At 44.6% G+C, this 18,490-nt stretch overlaps 1 protein-coding gene and 1 long non-coding RNA gene across 2 annotated transcripts; both read left to right on the top strand.

The window, feature by feature from the left end:
* The first annotated feature begins 13,828 nt into the window (after window positions 1-13,828).
* LOC147646400 (serine/threonine-protein kinase pim-1-like) lies at window positions 13,829-15,616 on the top strand. Its single transcript, XM_086873519.1, has 5 exons — window positions 13,829-13,843; window positions 13,885-13,935; window positions 14,140-14,506; window positions 15,038-15,214; window positions 15,470-15,616. The coding sequence occupies exons 1-5, from the start codon at window positions 13,829-13,831 to the stop codon at window positions 15,574-15,576; spliced, it is 717 nt and encodes a 238-aa protein (XP_086729645.1). The 3' UTR covers window positions 15,577-15,616.
* A 190-nt stretch (window positions 15,617-15,806) lies between these two features.
* Window positions 15,807-17,657, top strand: LOC147646399 (uncharacterized). Its single transcript, XR_015281897.1, has 3 exons — window positions 15,807-16,029; window positions 16,577-16,711; window positions 16,998-17,657. It is a non-coding gene; the product is annotated as an uncharacterized LOC147646399 (long non-coding RNA).
* Window positions 17,658-18,490: the final 833 nt, after the last annotated feature.

Genomic DNA, 18,490 nt, shown 5'->3' with positions numbered 1-18,490 from the left:
TTCTTCATGTCTCCTCAAAATCCCACAAAATTCCAGGAAAACCTACAACAAAACTGCAGAAAGCTTCTCAAAACCCCATCAGATTCCAGTAATATCCCACAAAATCCCTACAAATTTCCACAAAACCTAAGAAAATACCTCAAAATCCTTCATGTCTCCTCAAAATCCCGCAGAATTCTACAAAACTTCCACAAAATCTCTTCAATATTCAACAAAATTCAAGAAAAATCCCACCAAATTGCAAAAAAATCCCACACAAATCATTAAATGTTCTCAAAACCCCAGCAAATTCCAGAAACATCCCACCAAATCTCCACAAAATTACCACAAAATCCAAGAAAAATCCCACAAAATTGTAGAAAAAACCCACACAAATCATTAATTGTTCTCAAAACCCCACCAAATTCCAGAAACATCCCAACAAAATCCCCACTAATTTCCACAAAATCTAAGAAAATACCTCAAAATCCTTCACGTCTCCTCAAAATCCTGCAAAATTCTACAAAAATCCCTCCAAATCTCCTCAATATCCAGCAACATGCAAGAAAAATCCCACCAAATTGCAAAAAAATCCCACACAAATCATTAAATGTTCTCAAAACCCCAGCAAATTCCAGAAACATCCCACCAAATCTCCACAAAATACCAAAAAATTCCACAACAGCACAAAAAAACCCCACAAAATACCAGAAACATCCCACCAAATCTAAACTAATTTCCACAAAATCTAAGAAAAATCCCTCACAATTCCTCAAATCTCCTCAAAATCCAAAAAAATTCCCAAAAAAATACCACAAAATTGCAGAAATCTTCTCAAAACCCTAACAAATTCCAGAAACATCCCACCAAAATCCCCACAAATTTCCACAAAATATAAGAAAATACCTCAAAACTCTTTATGTCTCCTCAAAATCCCTCAAAATCTCACAAAACTCCCACAAAATCTCCTGAATACCCCACAAAATTCAAGAAAAATCCCACAAAATTCCAGAACAATCCCACAAAATTGCAGAAAGCTTCTCAAAAGCCCAACTAATTGCAGAAACATCCCACCAAATCGCCACAAAGTTCCACAAAATCTAAGAAACATCCTCACAATTCTTCATGTCTCCTCAAAATCCCACAAAATTCCAGAAAAAACTCCAACAAAACTCCAGAAAGCTTCTCAAAACCACACCAGATTCCAGTAACATCCCACAAAATCCCCACTAATTTCCACAAAACCTAAGAAAATACCTCAAAATCCTTCATGTCTCCTCAAAATCCCTCAAAATCCCACAAAACTTCCACAAAATCACTTCAATATTCAACAAAATTCCACCAAAGAGATCACCAAGAAAAATCCCACCAAATGGCAAAAAAATCCCACACAAATCATTAAATGTTCTCAAAACCCCAGAAAATTCCAGAAACATCCCACCAAATATCCACCAAATTCACACAAAATCTAAGAAAAATCCCTCACAATTCTTCAGGTCTCCTCAAAATCCCACCAAATTGCAGAAAAATCCCACAAAATTGCAGAAAGCTTCTCAAAAGCCCAACTAATTGCAGAAACATCCCACAAAACCCCCACAAATTTCCACAAAACCAAAGAAAATACCTCAAAATCCTTCAAGTCTCCTCAAAATCCCTCAAAATTCTAAAAAACTCCCACAAAATCTCCTCAATATCCAGCAACATGCAAGAAAAATCTCACCAAATTCAGAAAAATCCCATTCAATTCCCTAAAGGTTCTCAAAACCCCACCCAGTTCCAGTAATATCCCACAAAATCCCCATTAATTTCCACAAAATCAACAAAAATACCTCAAAATTCTTCATGTCTCCTCAAAATCCCTCAAAATTCCACAAAACTCCCACAAAATCTCTTCAATATCATACTAAATTCAAGAAAAATCCCACCAAATTGCAGGAAAATCCCACACAAATCATTAAATGTTCTCAAAACCCCAGCAAATTCCAGAAGCATCCCACCAAATCTCCACAAAATACTACAAAATCTAAGAAAAATCCCTCACAGTTCTTCATGTCTCCTCAAAATCCCACAAAATTCCAGGAAAACCTACAACAAAACTGCAGAAAGCTTCTCAAAACCCCATCAGATTCCAGTAATATCCCACAAAATCCCCACAAATTTCCACAAAACCTAAGAAAATACCTCAAAATCCTTCATGTCTCCTCAAAATCCCGCAGAATTCTACAAAACTTCCACAAAATCTCTTCAATATTCAACAAAATTCAAGAAAAATCCCACCAAATTGCAAAAAAATCCCACACAAATCATTAAATGTTCTCAAAACCCCAGCAAATTCCAGAAACATCCCACCAAATCTCCACAAAATTACCACAAAATCCAAGAAAAATCCCACAAAATTGTAGAAAAAACCCACACAAATCATTAATTGTTCTCAAAACCCCACCAAATTCCAGAAACATCCCAACAAAATCCCCACTAATTTCCACAAAATCTAAGAAAATACCTCAAAATCCTTCACGTCTCCTCAAAATCCCGCAAAATTCTACAAAAATCCCTACAAATCTCCTCAATATCCAGCAACATGCAAGAAAAATCCCACAGAATTCCAGAAAAATCCCACACAAATCATTAAATGTTCTCAAAACCCCAGCAAATTCCAGAAACATCCCACCAAATCTCCACAAAATACCAAAAAATTCCACAACAGTACAAAAAAATCCCAAAAAATACCAGAAACATCCCACCAAATCTAAACTAATTTCCACAAAATCTAAGAAAAATCCCTCACAATTCTTCAAGTCTCCTCAAAATCCAAAAAAATTCCCAAAAAAATACCACAAAATTGCAGAAATCTTCTCAAAACCCTAACAAATTCCAGAAACATCCCACCAAAATCCCCACAAATTTCCACAAAATATAAGAAAATACCTCAAAACTCTTTATGTCTCCTCAAAATCCCTCAAAATCTCACAAAACTCCCACAAAATCTCCTGAATACCCCACAAAATTCAAGAAAAATCCCACAAAATTCCAGAACAATCCCACAAAATTGCAGAAAGCTTCTCAAAAGCCCAACTAATTGCAGAAACATCCCACCAAATCGCCACAAAGTTCCACAAAATCTAAGAAACATCCTCACAATTCTTCATGTCTCCTCAAAATCCCACAAAATTCCAGAAAAAACTCCAACAAAACTCCAGAAAGCTTCTCAAAACCACACCAGATTCCAGTAACATCCCACAAAATCCCCACTAATTTCCACAAAACCTAAGAAAATACCTCAAAATCCTTCATGTCTCCTCAAAATCCCTCAAAATCCCACAAAACTTCCACAAAATCACTTCAATATTCAACAAAATTCCACCAAAGAGATCACCAAGAAAAATCCCACCAAATGGCAAAAAAATCCCACACAAATCATTAAATGTTCTCAAAACCCCAGAAAATTCCAGAAACATCCCACCAAATATCCACCAAATTCACACAAAATCTAAGAAAAATCCCTCACAATTCTTCAGGTCTCCTCAAAATCCCACCAAATTGCAGAAAAATCCCACAAAATTGCAGAAAGCTTCTCAAAAGCCCAACTAATTGCAGAAACATCCCACAAAACCCCCACAAATTTCCACAAAACCAAAGAAAATACCTCAAAATCCTTCATGTCTCCTCAAAATCCCTCAAAATTCTAAAAAACTCCCACAAAATCTCCTCAATATCCAGCAACATGCAAGAAAAATCTCACCAAATTCAGAAAAATCCCATTCAATTCCCTAAAGGTTCTCAAAACCCCACCCAGTTCCAGTAATATCCCACAAAATCCCCATTAATTTCCACAAAATCAACAAAAATACCTCAAAATTCTTCATGTCTCCTCAAAATCCCTCAAAATTCCACAAAACTCCCACAAAATCTCTTCAATATCATACTAAATTCAAGAAAAATCCCACCAAATTGCAGGAAAATCCCACACAAATCATTAAATGTTCTCAAAACCCCAGCAAATTCCAGAAGCATCCCACCAAATCTCCACAAAATACTACAAAATCTAAGAAAAATCCCTCACAGTTCTTCATGTCTCCTCAAAATCCCACAAAATTCCAGGAAAACCTACAACAAAACTGCAGAAAGCTTCTCAAAACCCCATCAGATTCCAGTAATATCCCACAAAATCCCTACAAATTTCCACAAAACCTAAGAAAATACCTCAAAATCCTTCATGTCTCCTCAAAATCCCGCAGAATTCTACAAAACTTCCACAAAATCTCTTCAATATTCAACAAAATTCAAGAAAAATCCCACCAAATTGCAAAAAAATCCCACACAAATCATTAAATGTTCTCAAAACCCCAGCAAATTCCAGAAACATCCCACCAAATCTCCACAAAATTACCACAAAATCCAAGAAAAATCCCACAAAATTGTAGAAAAAACCCACACAAATCATTAATTGTTCTCAAAACCCCACCAAATTCCAGAAACATCCCAACAAAATCCCCACTAATTTCCACAAAATCTAAGAAAATACCTCAAAATCCTTCACGTCTCCTCAAAATCCCGCAAAATTCTACAAAAATCCCTACAAATCTCCTCAATATCCAGCAACATGCAAGAAAAATCCCACCAAATTGCAAAAAAATCCCACACAAATCATTAAATGTTCTCAAAACCCCAGCAAATTCCAGAAACATCCCACCAAATCTCCACAAAATACCAAAAAATTCCACAACAGTACAAAAAAATCCCAAAAAATACCAGAAACATCCCACCAAATCTAAACTAATTTCCACAAAATCTAAGAAAAATCCCTCACAATTCTTCAAGTCTCCTCAAAATCCAAAAAAATTCCCAAAAAAATACCACAAAATTGCAGAAATCTTCTCAAAACCCTAACAAATTCCAGAAACATCCCACCAAAATCCCCACAAATTTCCACAAAATATAAGAAAATACCTCAAAACTCTTTATGTCTCCTCAAAATCCCTCAAAATCTCACAAAACTCCCACAAAATCTCCTGAATACCCCACAAAATTCAAGAAAAATCCCACAAAATTCCAGAACAATCCCACAAAATTGCAGAAAGCTTCTCAAAAGCCCAACTAATTGCAGAAACATCCCACCAAATCGCCACAAAGTTCCACAAAATCTAAGAAACATCCTCACAATTCTTCATGTCTCCTCAAAATCCCACAAAATTCCAGAAAAAACTCCAACAAAACTCCAGAAAGCTTCTCAAAACCACACCAGATTCCAGTAACATCCCACAAAATCCCCACTAATTTCCACAAAACCTAAGAAAATACCTCAAAATCCTTCATGTCTCCTCAAAATCCCTCAAAATCCCACAAAACTTCCACAAAATCACTTCAATATTCAACAAAATTCCACCAAAGAGATCACCAAGAAAAATCCCACCAAATGGCAAAAAAATCCCACACAAATCATTAAATGTTCTCAAAACCCCAGAAAATTCCAGAAACATCCCACCAAATATCCACCAAATTCACACAAAATCTAAGAAAAATCCCTCACAATTCTTCAGGTCTCCTCAAAATCCCACCAAATTGCAGAAAAATCCCACAAAATTGCAGAAAGCTTCTCAAAAGCCCAACTAATTGCAGAAACATCCCACAAAACCCCCACAAATTTCCACAAAACCAAAGAAAATACCTCAAAATCCTTCATGTCTCCTCAAAATCCCTCAAAATTCTAAAAAACTCCCACAAAATCTCCTCAATATCCAGCAACATGCAAGAAAAATCTCACCAAATTCAGAAAAATCCCATTCAATTCCCTAAAGGTTCTCAAAACCCCACCCAGTTCCAGTAATATCCCACAAAATCCCCATTAATTTCCACAAAATCAACAAAAATACCTCAAAATTCTTCATGTCTCCTCAAAATCCCTCAAAATTCCACAAAACTCCCACAAAATCTCTTCAATATCATACTAAATTCAAGAAAAATCCCACCAAATTGCAGGAAAATCCCACACAAATCATTAAATGTTCTCAAAACCCCAGCAAATTCCAGAAGCATCCCACCAAATCTCCACAAAATACTACAAAATCTAAGAAAAATCCCTCACAGTTCTTCATGTCTCCTCAAAATCCCACAAAATTCCAGGAAAACCTACAACAAAACTGCAGAAAGCTTCTCAAAACCCCATCAGATTCCAGTAATATCCCACAAAATCCCTACAAATTTCCACAAAACCTAAGAAAATACCTCAAAATCCTTCATGTCTCCTCAAAATCCCGCAGAATTCTACAAAACTTCCACAAAATCTCTTCAATATTCAACAAAATTCAAGAAAAATCCCACCAAATTGCAAAAAAATCCCACACAAATCATTAAATGTTCTCAAAACCCCAGCAAATTCCAGAAACATCCCACCAAATCTCCACAAAATTACCACAAAATCCAAGAAAAATCCCACAAAATTGTAGAAAAAACCCACACAAATCATTAATTGTTCTCAAAACCCCACCAAATTCCAGAAACATCCCAACAAAATCCCCACTAATTTCCACAAAATCTAAGAAAATACCTCAAAATCCTTCACGTCTCCTCAAAATCCCGCAAAATTCTACAAAAATCCCTCCAAATCTCCTCAATATCCAGCAACATGCAAGAAAAATCCCACCAAATTGCAAAAAAATCCCACACAAATCATTAAATGTTCTCAAAACCCCAGCAAATTCCAGAAACATCCCACCAAATCTCCACAAAATACCAAAAAATTCCACAACAGCACAAAAAAACCCCACAAAATACCAGAAAAATCCCACCAAATCTAAACTAATTTCCACAAAATCTAAGAAAAATCCCTCACAATTCCTCAAATCTCCTCAAAATCCAAAAAAATTCCCAAAAAAATACCACAAAATTGCAGAAATCTTCTCAAAACCCTAACAAATTCCAGAAACATCCCACCAAAATCCCCACAAATTTCCACAAAATATAAGAAAATACCTCAAAACTCTTTATGTCTCCTCAAAATCCCTCAAAATCTCACAAAACTCCCACAAAATCTCCTGAATACCCCACAAAATTCAAGAAAAATCCCACAAAATTCCAGAACAATCCCACAAAATTGCAGAAAGCTTCTCAAAAGCCCAACTAATTGCAGAAACATCCCACCAAATCGCCACAAAGTTCCACAAAATCTAAGAAACATCCTCACAATTCTTCATGTCTCCTCAAAATCCCACAAAATTCCAGAAAAAACTCCAACAAAACTCCAGAAAGCTTCTCAAAACCACACCAGATTCCAGTAACATCCCACAAAATCCCCACTAATTTCCACAAAACCTAAGAAAATACCTCAAAATCCTTCATGTCTCCTCAAAATCCCTCAAAATTCCACAAAACTTCCACAAAATCACTTCAATATTCAACAAAATTCCACCAAAGAGATCACCAAGAAAAATCCCACCAAATGGCAAAAAAATCCCACACAAATCATTAAATGTTCTCAAAACCCCAGAAAATTCCAGAAACATCCCACCAAATATCCACCAAATTCACACAAAATCTAAGAAAAATCCCTCACAATTCTTCAGGTCTCCTCAAAATCCCACCAAATTGCAGAAAAATCCCACAAAATTGCAGAAAGCTTCTCAAAAGCCCAACTAATTGCAGAAACATCCCACAAAACCCCCACAAATTTCCACAAAACCAAAGAAAATACCTCAAAATCCTTCATGTCTCCTCAAAATCCCTCAAAATTCTAAAAAACTCCCACAAAATCTCCTCAATATCCAGCAACATGCAAGAAAAATCTCACCAAATTCAGAAAAATCCCATTCAATTCCCTAAAGGTTCTCAAAACCCCACCCAGTTCCAGTAATATCCCACAAAATCCCCATTAATTTCCACAAAATCAACAAAAATACCTCAAAATTCTTCATGTCTCCTCAAAATCCCTCAAAATTCCACAAAACTCCCACAAAATCTCTTCAATATCATACTAAATTCAAGAAAAATCCCACCAAATTGCAGGAAAATCCCACACAAATCATTAAATGTTCTCAAAACCCCAGCAAATTCCAGAAGCATCCCACCAAATCTCCACAAAATACTACAAAATCTAAGAAAAATCCCTCACAGTTCTTCATGTCTCCTCAAAATCCCACAAAATTCCAGGAAAACCTACAACAAAACTGCAGAAAGCTTCTCAAAACCCCATCAGATTCCAGTAATATCCCACAAAATCCCCACAAATTTCCACAAAACCTAAGAAAATACCTCAAAATCCTTCATGTCTCCTCAAAATCCCGCAGAATTCTACAAAACTTCCACAAAATCTCTTCAATATTCAACAAAATTCAAGAAAAATCCCACCAAATTGCAAAAAAATCCCACACAAATCATTAAATGTTCTCAAAACCCCAGCAAATTCCAGAAACATCCCACCAAATCTCCACAAAATTACCACAAAATCCAAGAAAAATCCCACAAAATTGTAGAAAAAACCCGCACAAATCATTAATTGTTCTCAAAACCCCACCAAATTCCAGAAACATCCCAACAAAATCCCCACTAATTTCCACAAAATCTAAGAAAATACCTCAAAATCCTTCACGTCTCCTCAAAATCCCGCAAAATTCTACAAAAATCCCTCCAAATCTCCTCAATATCCAGCAACATGCAAGAAAAATCCCACCAAATTCCAGAAAAATCCCACACAAATCATTAAATGTTCTCAAAACCCCAGCAAATTCCAGAAACATCCCACCAAATCTCCACAAAATACCAAAAAATTCCACAACAGTACAAAAAAATCCCACAAAATACCAGAAAAATCCCACCAAATCTAAACTAATTTCCACAAAATCTAAGAAAAATCCCTCACAATTCCTCAAATCTCCTCAAAATCCAAAAAAAATCCCCAAAAAATTCCACAAAATTGCAGAAAGCTTCTCAAAAGCCCAACTAATTGCAGAAACATCCCACAAAACCCCCACAAATTTCCACAAAACCTAAGAAAATACCTCAAAATTCTTCATGACTCCTCAAAATCCCACAAAATTCTAAAAAAATCGCACAAAATCTCCATGTCCTACAAAATTGAAGAAAAATCCCACCAAATTGCAGAACAATCCCACACAAATCATTAAATGTTCTGAAAACCCCAGCAAATTCCAGAAACATCCCACAAAATCCCCACAAATTTCCACAGAATCTAAGAAAATCCCGCCAAATCCTTCATGTCTGCTCAAAATCTCTCAAAATTCTACAAAAATCCCTCCAAATCTCCTCAATATCCTGCAAAATTCCAGAAACATCCCACCAAATCCTCACTAACTTCCACAAAATCAATGAAAATACCTCAAAATTCTTCATGTCTCCTCAAAATCCCTCAAAATTCCATAAAACTCCCACAAAATCTCCCTAATATCCTGAAACTTTCAAGAAAAATCACACAAAATGGCAGAAAAATCCCACACAAATCATTAAATGTTCTCAATACCCCAGCAAATTCCAGAAACATTCCACAAAATCTCCACAAAATTCACACGAAATCTAAGAAAAATCCCTCACAATTCTTCAAGTCTCCTAAAAATCCCACAAAATACCAGAAAATTCCACAGCAGTTCAATAAAATCCCACCAGATTCCAGAAACATTCCACCAAATCTCAAAAAAATTCCAAAGAAGCTGAGAAAAATCCCTCATAATTCTTCACGTCTCCACTAAATCCCAAAAAATTGAAGAAAAATCCCTCACAATTCCCTAAATGTTCTCAAAACCCCAGAAAATTCCAGAAACATCTCACCAAATCTCCACAAAATAGCACAAAATCCAAGAAAAATCCATCATAAATCTTCAAGTCTCCCCAAAATCCCACAAAATTCCACAAAATTCCCACAAAATATCCGTAATATCCTAGAAAATTCAAGAAAAATCCCACCAAATTGCAAAAAAATCCCATACAATTCCATCAATGTCCTGAAAACACCCACAAATTCCCAAAACGTCCAACCAAATCTCCACAAAATTCCAACGAAGCTAAGAAAAATCCCTCATAATTCTTCAAGTCTCCACAAAATCCCGCAAAATTTCAGAAGAATCCCATACAATTCATTAAATGTTCTCAAAACCCCAGCAAATTCCAGAAACATCTCACCAAATCTCCACAAAATACCACAAAATCCAAGAAAAATCCCACAAAATTGTAGAAAAATCCCACACAAATCATTAATTGTTCTCAAAACCACACCAAATTCCAGAAACATGCTACCAAAATCCCCACTAATTTCCACAAAACCTAAGAAAATACCTCCAAATCCTTCATGTCTCCTCAAAATCCCTCAAAATTCCACAAAACTTCCACAAAATCTCTTCAATATTCAACAAAATTCAAGAAAAATCCCACCAAATTGCAGAAATATCCCACACAGTTCATTTAATGTTTACAAAACATCAGAAAATTCCAGAAACATCCCACCAAATCTCCACAAAATACCACAAAATCAAAGAAAAATCCCTCATAATTCTTCATATCTCCTCAAAATCCCACCAAATTCCAGAAAAAACTCCAACAAAACTGCAGAAAGCTTCTCAAAACCCCACCAGATTCCAGTAACATCCCACAAAATCCCCACAAATTTCCAAAAAACCTAAGAAAACACCTCAAAATCCTTCATGTCTCCTCAAAATCCCACAAAATCCCACAAAACTTTCACAAAATCTCCCCAATATCTTACAAAATTTAAGGAAAATCCCACAAAGTTGCAGAAAAAACCCTTACAATTCCCTAAATGTTCTCAAAACATTCACAAATTCCAGAAACATCCCACCAAATCTCCACAAATTTCCACAAAATCTGAGAAAAATCCCTCAAAATTCTTCAAGTCTCCTCAAAATCCCACAAAATTCAAGAAAAATCCCACAAAAAACTTCGAATTTTCTCAAAATTTGAGAAAATTCCAGCGAAATCACACAAAACCTTCACAGAATTCCACAAAATCTATGAAAATTCTCACACTAAATTCTTCTTGTCTTCTCAAAACCCTTCAAAATTCTAGAAACATTTCACAAAATCTCCTCAATATCCCACAAAAATCAAGATCCCATAAAGTTCCAGAAAAATTTCCCAAAATTGCCTAAATCTTCTCAAAACCTTAACTAATTCCAGAAACACATCACAAAATCTCCACAAATTTCCACAAAATCTAAGAAAAATCACAGAAAATCTAAGAAAAATGCCGCAAAATTGCAGAAAAATCCCACAGAATTGCAGAAATCTTCCCAAAACCCCACCAAATTCTAGAAAGATCCCACAAAATCTCCTCAAATTTCCACTAAAATCCAGAAGAAATTCCATGAAATTCAAGAAAAATACCACAATAATCCAGAAAAATCCCACAAAAGTGCAGAAAAGTCCCACAAAATTAAGTAATTTACATCTGTCATGGCAGTTGTAGATCCTGGCTGCTCTTGCCCCTCTTCTGCTTGCCACTTGAATTTTAGCAGTACAGCTGCAATTGCCTCTTTCAATCAGTGCTACCCACTGTGCTTTGTCACAGGGAACTCAGGATTTTTGTTTCAGGCATCATGATCAGTAGAGATCAAAATGCTCCCAAGTCCCTGAGCACTAAGTCGAGGGGAATTAAAGCCACACAGGTCACATTTGCAGTGCTCAAACACAGCCCTGTTGCTGCTGCTGCTGCTGCTGAAATAGAATCAACTGACAGAGGCCATCACAGAAATTGCCTCTGCAGTGGCAAATCAAATGAAAAAATCCACCAGGAGAAAGAAAAACCAGAACTTCCCAACTTGCTTCATTGTTTCTTCTGAGCAGCAGAAGAAAAAGGAACAGGGCACCTTTCAGGCAGCTCCACAAGCTCAGGGTTCTCATTTCCTGGGGAATCTGAGATGCAATTTGCCTTGTTAAAAGGATAAAAGCAAAGGGAATGAATTGGGAATTATTAGGAAAAAATGACCCTTCTTACACACAAAGTTCACCAAGTCATTCCCTGCATTTCTCCTTTTCACATTCTTTCTCTCATCCACTGACAGGTCCAGCTTATCATGTTCTGCTGCTTATCATCAACTGATTGTGCTCTTGATTTCTCCCACTGCAAGAGATGTAGAATCATCTCAACTGAACACAGAAACAAACTCCCTCTGTCAGCCCATCTTCATGTTCCAGATCACTTTCCAGATGTCCATGGGGCTGTTGGAATGATGAGCTCTCCACTGCTGGCTGCAGGCTCTGGAGATTCTTTCTCCACATTCAGCCAGGCTTGTATTCCCCAACAATTCCTGGTAGCCCATCATGTTTTCTTTGGGTAGAAGAGGAACAATGAAAACCTCACCAATGGCACAACTCCCCTGTGCACAAGGAAAAGAAAGAACAAGTTGTCAAGTTCTTCAAACATTTGTCCTGCTTTGCTGCAAGAGTTGTGCTGCACTCACAGTGTGGGAAGCCAAGAGAAGCTGCAGCTGGGGGCACATCTTGTGACAGGAGCTGCGCCTTGTTCTCCAGGACAGGTTTTTGGAAAGAACAGACGGGACTGGGGAGAAGATTCTGGGAAAATTGAAATGGCTTTTTTAAGAAATGAAAATAAAATCCAAAGAAACAACCAATATGTTTTTCTCTATTTTTCTCTTTTTTATTTTTTCTCTATGTTCTATTTTTATGTTTCCCTTTTCCATCTTGCACTGTTTCTCCATCCCATTCATTCCAAATGGCTCTCACCTCTAAGATCTGAGACTTGGCAAGGTTTAGACACTGTAAAATACCATGAGCCAGTTTTCCTTGCCCTGTTTTCCTTGGAAAGCAATGCTGGAGACACAAGTGCAGTGCTTGGCTCAGGTACAAATTCTGCATTCAGGGAATGTGCTCAGACGGTGTCTGAGCCTCAGCAGGGACAAGGCACAGCAGCAGCCAAGGGCATTGCTGTGCCCCTGTGCAGGAGTCCAGACTCTGGCTCTTGGCTCAGCAGGGCAAAGTTGCCGTGTTTGGCCAGGCTCAGGGGCTGCCCGGGGAGCGCGGGGCTCGGGGCGGGGCCGAGCGGGCAACGGACAAACGGACACGGGGACAAACGGCCCCGGGGCTTCAGTTGCAGCGGCAGCGGCGGCAGCAGCAGCAGCGGCAGCAGCGAAAGCAGCAAATTTATCAATTCTCTCTCTCTCCTCTCCCTCTCCCACTGTCCCGCATCTTCTCCCGGTCTCCCTTTTCCTGTGTCCCCTCCTCTTCCAGGTTCCCTCTCCCCGTGCCCACCCGGGCCATGCCCCCGGTCCGCCCCCGGCCCCGGGCGGGGCTGCCCCGGCCCCGGCCCCGTCCCCGGCCGTTCCTCCGCGGTCTCGCCTCCGCCCAGCTCTGGCTGTGCTGGCTCTGGCGCTGCTGGGCGGGCATCAGTGCCAGGGGCTGGGGCGGCATTGCCGCCCTTTGGCTCCGCCTGGGCCGACCCCGACCCCGACCCCGGCCCCGACCCCGGCCCCGGCCCCGGCCCCGGCCCCGGCCCCGGCCCCGGCCCCGGCTCCTCCCGGGGCCCGCGGAGGACACAGGCGGTGCGGCCGCTGCCGCCGCCTCCGCTGCGGCTTCCCCGGCCCGAGCTCCGCCGCTGTCGCGTTCCAATGAGGGAACGCCTGCGGGTGCCCGGCCCGGGGAGCTCGGGGAGCGCTCGGGGGCCGTTCCTGGCCCCGGGCCGAGCACTGACGGCCGCGTCTCTTCCCCAGGGAAGGCGCAGCAGGCCCTGCAGCAGCGCTACCGAGTGGGTTCACTGCTGGGGCGCGGCGGCTTTGGCAGAGTTTTTGCGGCCACTCGGCTCTCGGACGGACTCCCGGTGAGCAGAGGGGCCGGCGGCGGGCGGAGGAGGAGGAGGGGGCGGAGGAGGAGGATGGGGCTGGACACGGTGGGCGGTGAGCTGAATCCGCTGTTCCCTTTGGCTTGCAGGTGGCCATCAAAAAGGTGCCACGGAACCGCGTCCGGCACTGGGGCGAGCTGGTGAGTGAGCGGGGCCAGCGGCAGAAGCCGGGCCGTGCCGGGCGGGGATGAGCCGGGGCCCGGCAGGGTGGGAGCCGCCAGGACACCTGCAGGGAGAGCGGGCGTGGGGCCAGCGGAGGGCACAGAGCATCCCGGGCTGGCTGAGGGCTTCCCGAGCCCTGGCACGGCCTCAGCCCCACTGACGGCACCGTGCTCCTCCCGCAGCCCGACGGCACCAGCGCACCCCTGGAGATAGTGCTGCTGGACAAGGTGTCCACAGGCTTCCCCGGTGTGGTGCAGCTGCTGGAATGGTTTCAGCTCCCCAACACCATCGTGATGGTGCTGGAGCGCCCGGAGCGGTGTCAGGACCTGCGGCGTTTCATTCGGGCACGGAGGTTCCTGTCCGAGGAAGAGGCGCGGGAGCTGTTCCAGCAGGTGCTGGCGGCCGTGCGGCACTGCACCAGCTGCGGGGTCCTGCACCGAGATATAAAACCTGAGAACATCTTGGTAGACCTGGACACCGGCCAGGCAAAACTGATCGACTTCGGCTGTGGCACCTACCTGCAGGACACAGCCTACACTCAATTTGCAGGTGAGCCCACACAGGGGTGGTGATCCTGGTCCTGGCATCTCCTGGCCCAGCCTGGGTGTGGCAGCAGGGATTCTCCCAGGACTGGGGCTGGGGATGGGGCTGGGGCAGCCAGCCTGACAAAACCCCCATGGTTGGGGGTAGCAGAGAGGGGGAGCCAGAACCTGTGCACCTGCTGGTTTGGTGTGCAGGTGAGAATGGGCTTGGACTGCTCTGCTCACCTGATTTGCCTTGGTTCAAGATATTTTTTGGGCAATGCCAGCAGGGAGGATGTGGGTGTGGTTTTTCCCCAGCACTGAGTGGGTATTTCCCTTTGTGTGTCATGGTCGGGCCTTGCCAGGGTTTCTGCTGCCCTCTTCCAGCACCAGTGGCTTCTTTTCCAACCCCAAGTTTGTACCCAAGTCCCAGGTGCTGGTTAGAGGGCAGCAGGTCACCCCGTGTGCCACTGGGGCAGCCCCCACATGCCCAGGGATGCTGGGGCCAGGCTCTGGGAGCAGCAGCATCCCCCTGATGAGCTCCATCCATATTCCATAGGAACACCGTCATACAGCCCCCCGGAATGGAACGACTTCGGCTGGTACCATGGCGAGGCAGCGACCGTCTGGTCCCTGGGCATCCTGCTGCACGAGATGGTCTGCGGGGAGCACCCTTTCAGGAGGGGCAGGAACATCAGATGGGGCCAGCTCCTGCTGCCACAACGGCTCTCCCAAGGTGGATCCTCATCTCTGGGCACGGGGGAACACCAGTGTTGGGAGACAGCAGCGGGCTCGTGAGCATCCCGCTCTGGCAGCTGCTGAGGAGGTGGCACATGTCCTGCTCTCCTGCTCTCCTCCAAAACAAAGAATTGATGGGAAAGTTTAGGCCCAGCTCTGAGCACATCCAGCGTGGCCTGGGCACGGGAATAGTGGGGCAAAGCCGACAGGAGCCTTCTCCAACTGACCAGTGGTTTGTGGTTTCTCTCCCCAGACTGCCAGATTCTGATCAGGTGGTGTTTATCCCTGAACTCCTTGGACAGGCCCTCATTAGAAGACCTGTCCTGTGATCCCTGGATGCAGGATATTCATCAGCCCTAGAAGAAGGGAGAGAGCCACAGGCACAGTGATGCAGGGACCTGGTAAGTTACAGCTCCACACATGCCCTGGCAATCAGCAGCAAAGAAACCCAGACTTTTTTGTCCTGCCTGTGTCACTGCACTGGGGTCATGGAATGGGAACACACAGCCCTTGTGCTGGAGCTGAGCTGATCTGCCCAGCACTGGTGGGCACCATCTGAGCTGGTTTTGCTTGTCCTGCTTCACTGACAGCCGGGCCCTGGGCAGAATCCTGACAGCCTGGTGTCACCCCAGGGAAGAAGGAGCCCCTGGAGAAGCTGTACCAGGTGGGGCTGCTGCTGCTGCTGCTGCTGGAGACATGGAGGACAACAGCAAGGATGACAACCTCTTCCTCCACCTGGCCAGCGGGAGCTGGCGATGATGGACTTTGATTCTGGCACCTTCTTCAAAGCCAGGCTCCACAGGGAATTTTCAGGTAAGTCCAGACCCAGGGGGATGCTCCCAGAGTTGTGCATTGGCCGGCAACCAAAGGTTTCCCCTTTGCTGGGGCAGATGCAGCTGATTCCTCAGTGGCTGCCCAGCTGGTTTTTGGCAGGGCTGGGGACGTGGGCTGGGGTGGTGACGAAATGGGAGTGGGATCCTGGCCCTGCCAACAGCCCCCAGCACCCACCGTGCCCTGGGCTGGGGCTGGGGCAGCCAGCCCGACACAAACAAACCCCCATGGCAGGAGCACAGGTGGGACTCCAGAACCTGAGCACGGCTGCTTTGCTGTGCAGGCAAGGAAGGGCTTGGGCTGCTCCACTCCCCTGCTGTGCTTTGGGATCACCGTGATTTTGGGGGACAGTGCAGGGGGGAAGGGAGAAAGCATGGGCTTCCCTCACCCGTGGGTGGGTTTTTCCCCAGAATGTAGGGGTTGGGCCTTCCTCAAGCTCCTGACAGACATAAGATTTTTTACCATTTTTCTTGTTTCCCCTTTTTGTCTGTAACCCATTTTCATTAATTTGTTGTTTGTTTTTCTAAAGGAAGCGTTCCAGGTGGGGTCCAGTCTGGATCAGGAAGTGCTTGGGACCAGCTGTGGCCTGGATGGGCCGTGCCCTTGGAGAAGACTGAGGACATCGTTTGGGACCAGCTTTTCTTGTGGCAGCGGATGGTGTGAGGTGGGTCCTCATCTCCTTGGCATGGCTGGGACAAGAGCTTTTGGGAGATGGCAGCGGGCACAGGAGCATCCCGCTCTGGGCAGCTGCTGAGGGGCTGGATCTGCCGTGGCTGGCTGCAGGCTGGGCACATGTCCTGCCCTCCTGCTCTGCTCCCCAAGGCAGCAGTGATGGGCAGCTCTGGGCCCAGCTCTGAGCACGGCCAGCATGGCCTGGGCACCGCGGCTGGCTGGGACAAGGGGACAGGAGCCTTCAGCTGACGGGCGGTTTCTGCTTTCTCTCCTTGCAGCCGGGCTCTGCGGATGCTGAGGCTGCTCTGGGCTCTGCCAGGGCTCTGCTGGGCTCAGCACCGGGCCGGGATCAGCCAAAGAAGAAACGCTGTGACCTGCAGCAGAGACTTGAGCATTTTGGCAATGCAGCTCAAGTCTGCAGAGTGTCCACCTCCAAGGGAAAACATGACACCCCCCAAAAATTAAACTTGTTCCATAACTTCTGAAATGGAATCCATCTGGGATGACCCCAAATGACATTTTTCAGCTTGCTCAAGCTATAGCTCAGCCCTTCTCTGAACAGTTCTGTCCCACACCTGCCTTTTACTTCACAACTGCTCCCTCCTTTCCCCCAGTGAGTTCCCAGCCCATCACAGTCTCCATCACACTGCAGCCTTCCTTGATGCCCCTCTCCACGAGGAAGGCCAAGCCCCAGTCTCAGGGACTCATCCTGTCACTGGCTGAAGAGCAGCAATGTCTGTCAGTGCCAGGGGCTCTTGGATGTCTCTGTATCCATGGACAGAAGGGTCTGTCTGTGCCAGGGGCTCTTGGATGTCTCTGTATCCATGGACAGAAGGGTCTGTCTGTGCCAGGGGCTCTTGGATGTCTCTGTATCCATGGACAGAAGGGTCTGTCTGTGCCAGGGGCTCTTGGATGTCTCTGTATCCATGGACAGAAGGGTCTGTCCTTGCAAAAGTTTCCATAATATCTTGGTACCCATGAGTATGGAACAAGCACAGAGAGTGAAAGTGTCAGTCATGTTGTTTGCACACTCCTTCCTTTCCATCCAAGACACATCCATGCACACCCCCACGTACAGGTATATTAAAAGGATAGGGATGGATAGAGATTTCCCACAGAGCTCTCACTTTGGCATAACTCTGGGCAAGCTCTGATCTCTGCCCAGGTGAGCAGGGACAGGAGCCGAGGGAACGGCTGGAGCTGGGCCAGGGCAGGGCTGGGCTGGAGATGAGCAAAAGCTTCTTCCCCCCCAGGGGGCTGGGGCAGTGCCCAGGCTCCCCAGGGAATGGGCACGGCCCCGAGGCTGCCGCAGCTCCAGGAGCCTTTGGCCAGCGCTGCCAGGGATGCACAGGCTGCGATTGTTGGGGTGTCTGTGCAGGGCCGGGGGCTGCACTCCATGATCCCAATGGGTCCCAGATGCCAGCTCAGCCCCTTGTGCAACTCTCAGCCTTTGGCTCAGCCTTTGTGTCCCCTGGAGGCGCTGGCAGAGCTGATGGGGTGGGGCAGGAGCGGGGCAGCCCCAGCGTTCCCCTGGCAGTGACAGCACAGCCGGGCCAGCAGCCCCAGCGTTCCCCTGGCAGTGACAGCACAGCCGGGCCAGCAGCCCCAGCGTTCCCCTGGCAGTGCCAGCACAGCCGGGCCAGCAGCCCCAGCGTTCCCCTGGCAGTGACAGCACAGCCGGGCCAGCAGCCCCAGCGTTCCCCTGGCAGTGACAGCACAGCCGGGCCAGCAGCCCCAGCGTTCCCCTGGCAGTGACAGCACAGCCGGGCCA

Source organism: Cyanistes caeruleus, unplaced genomic scaffold (assembly GCF_971803275.1).
Source record: "Cyanistes caeruleus unplaced genomic scaffold, bCyaCae1.hap1.1 HAP1_SCAFFOLD_100, whole genome shotgun sequence".
Lineage (NCBI taxonomy): Eukaryota > Metazoa > Chordata > Aves > Passeriformes > Paridae > Cyanistes > Cyanistes caeruleus.
This window is presented reverse-complemented; position numbering and strand designations above follow the sequence as displayed.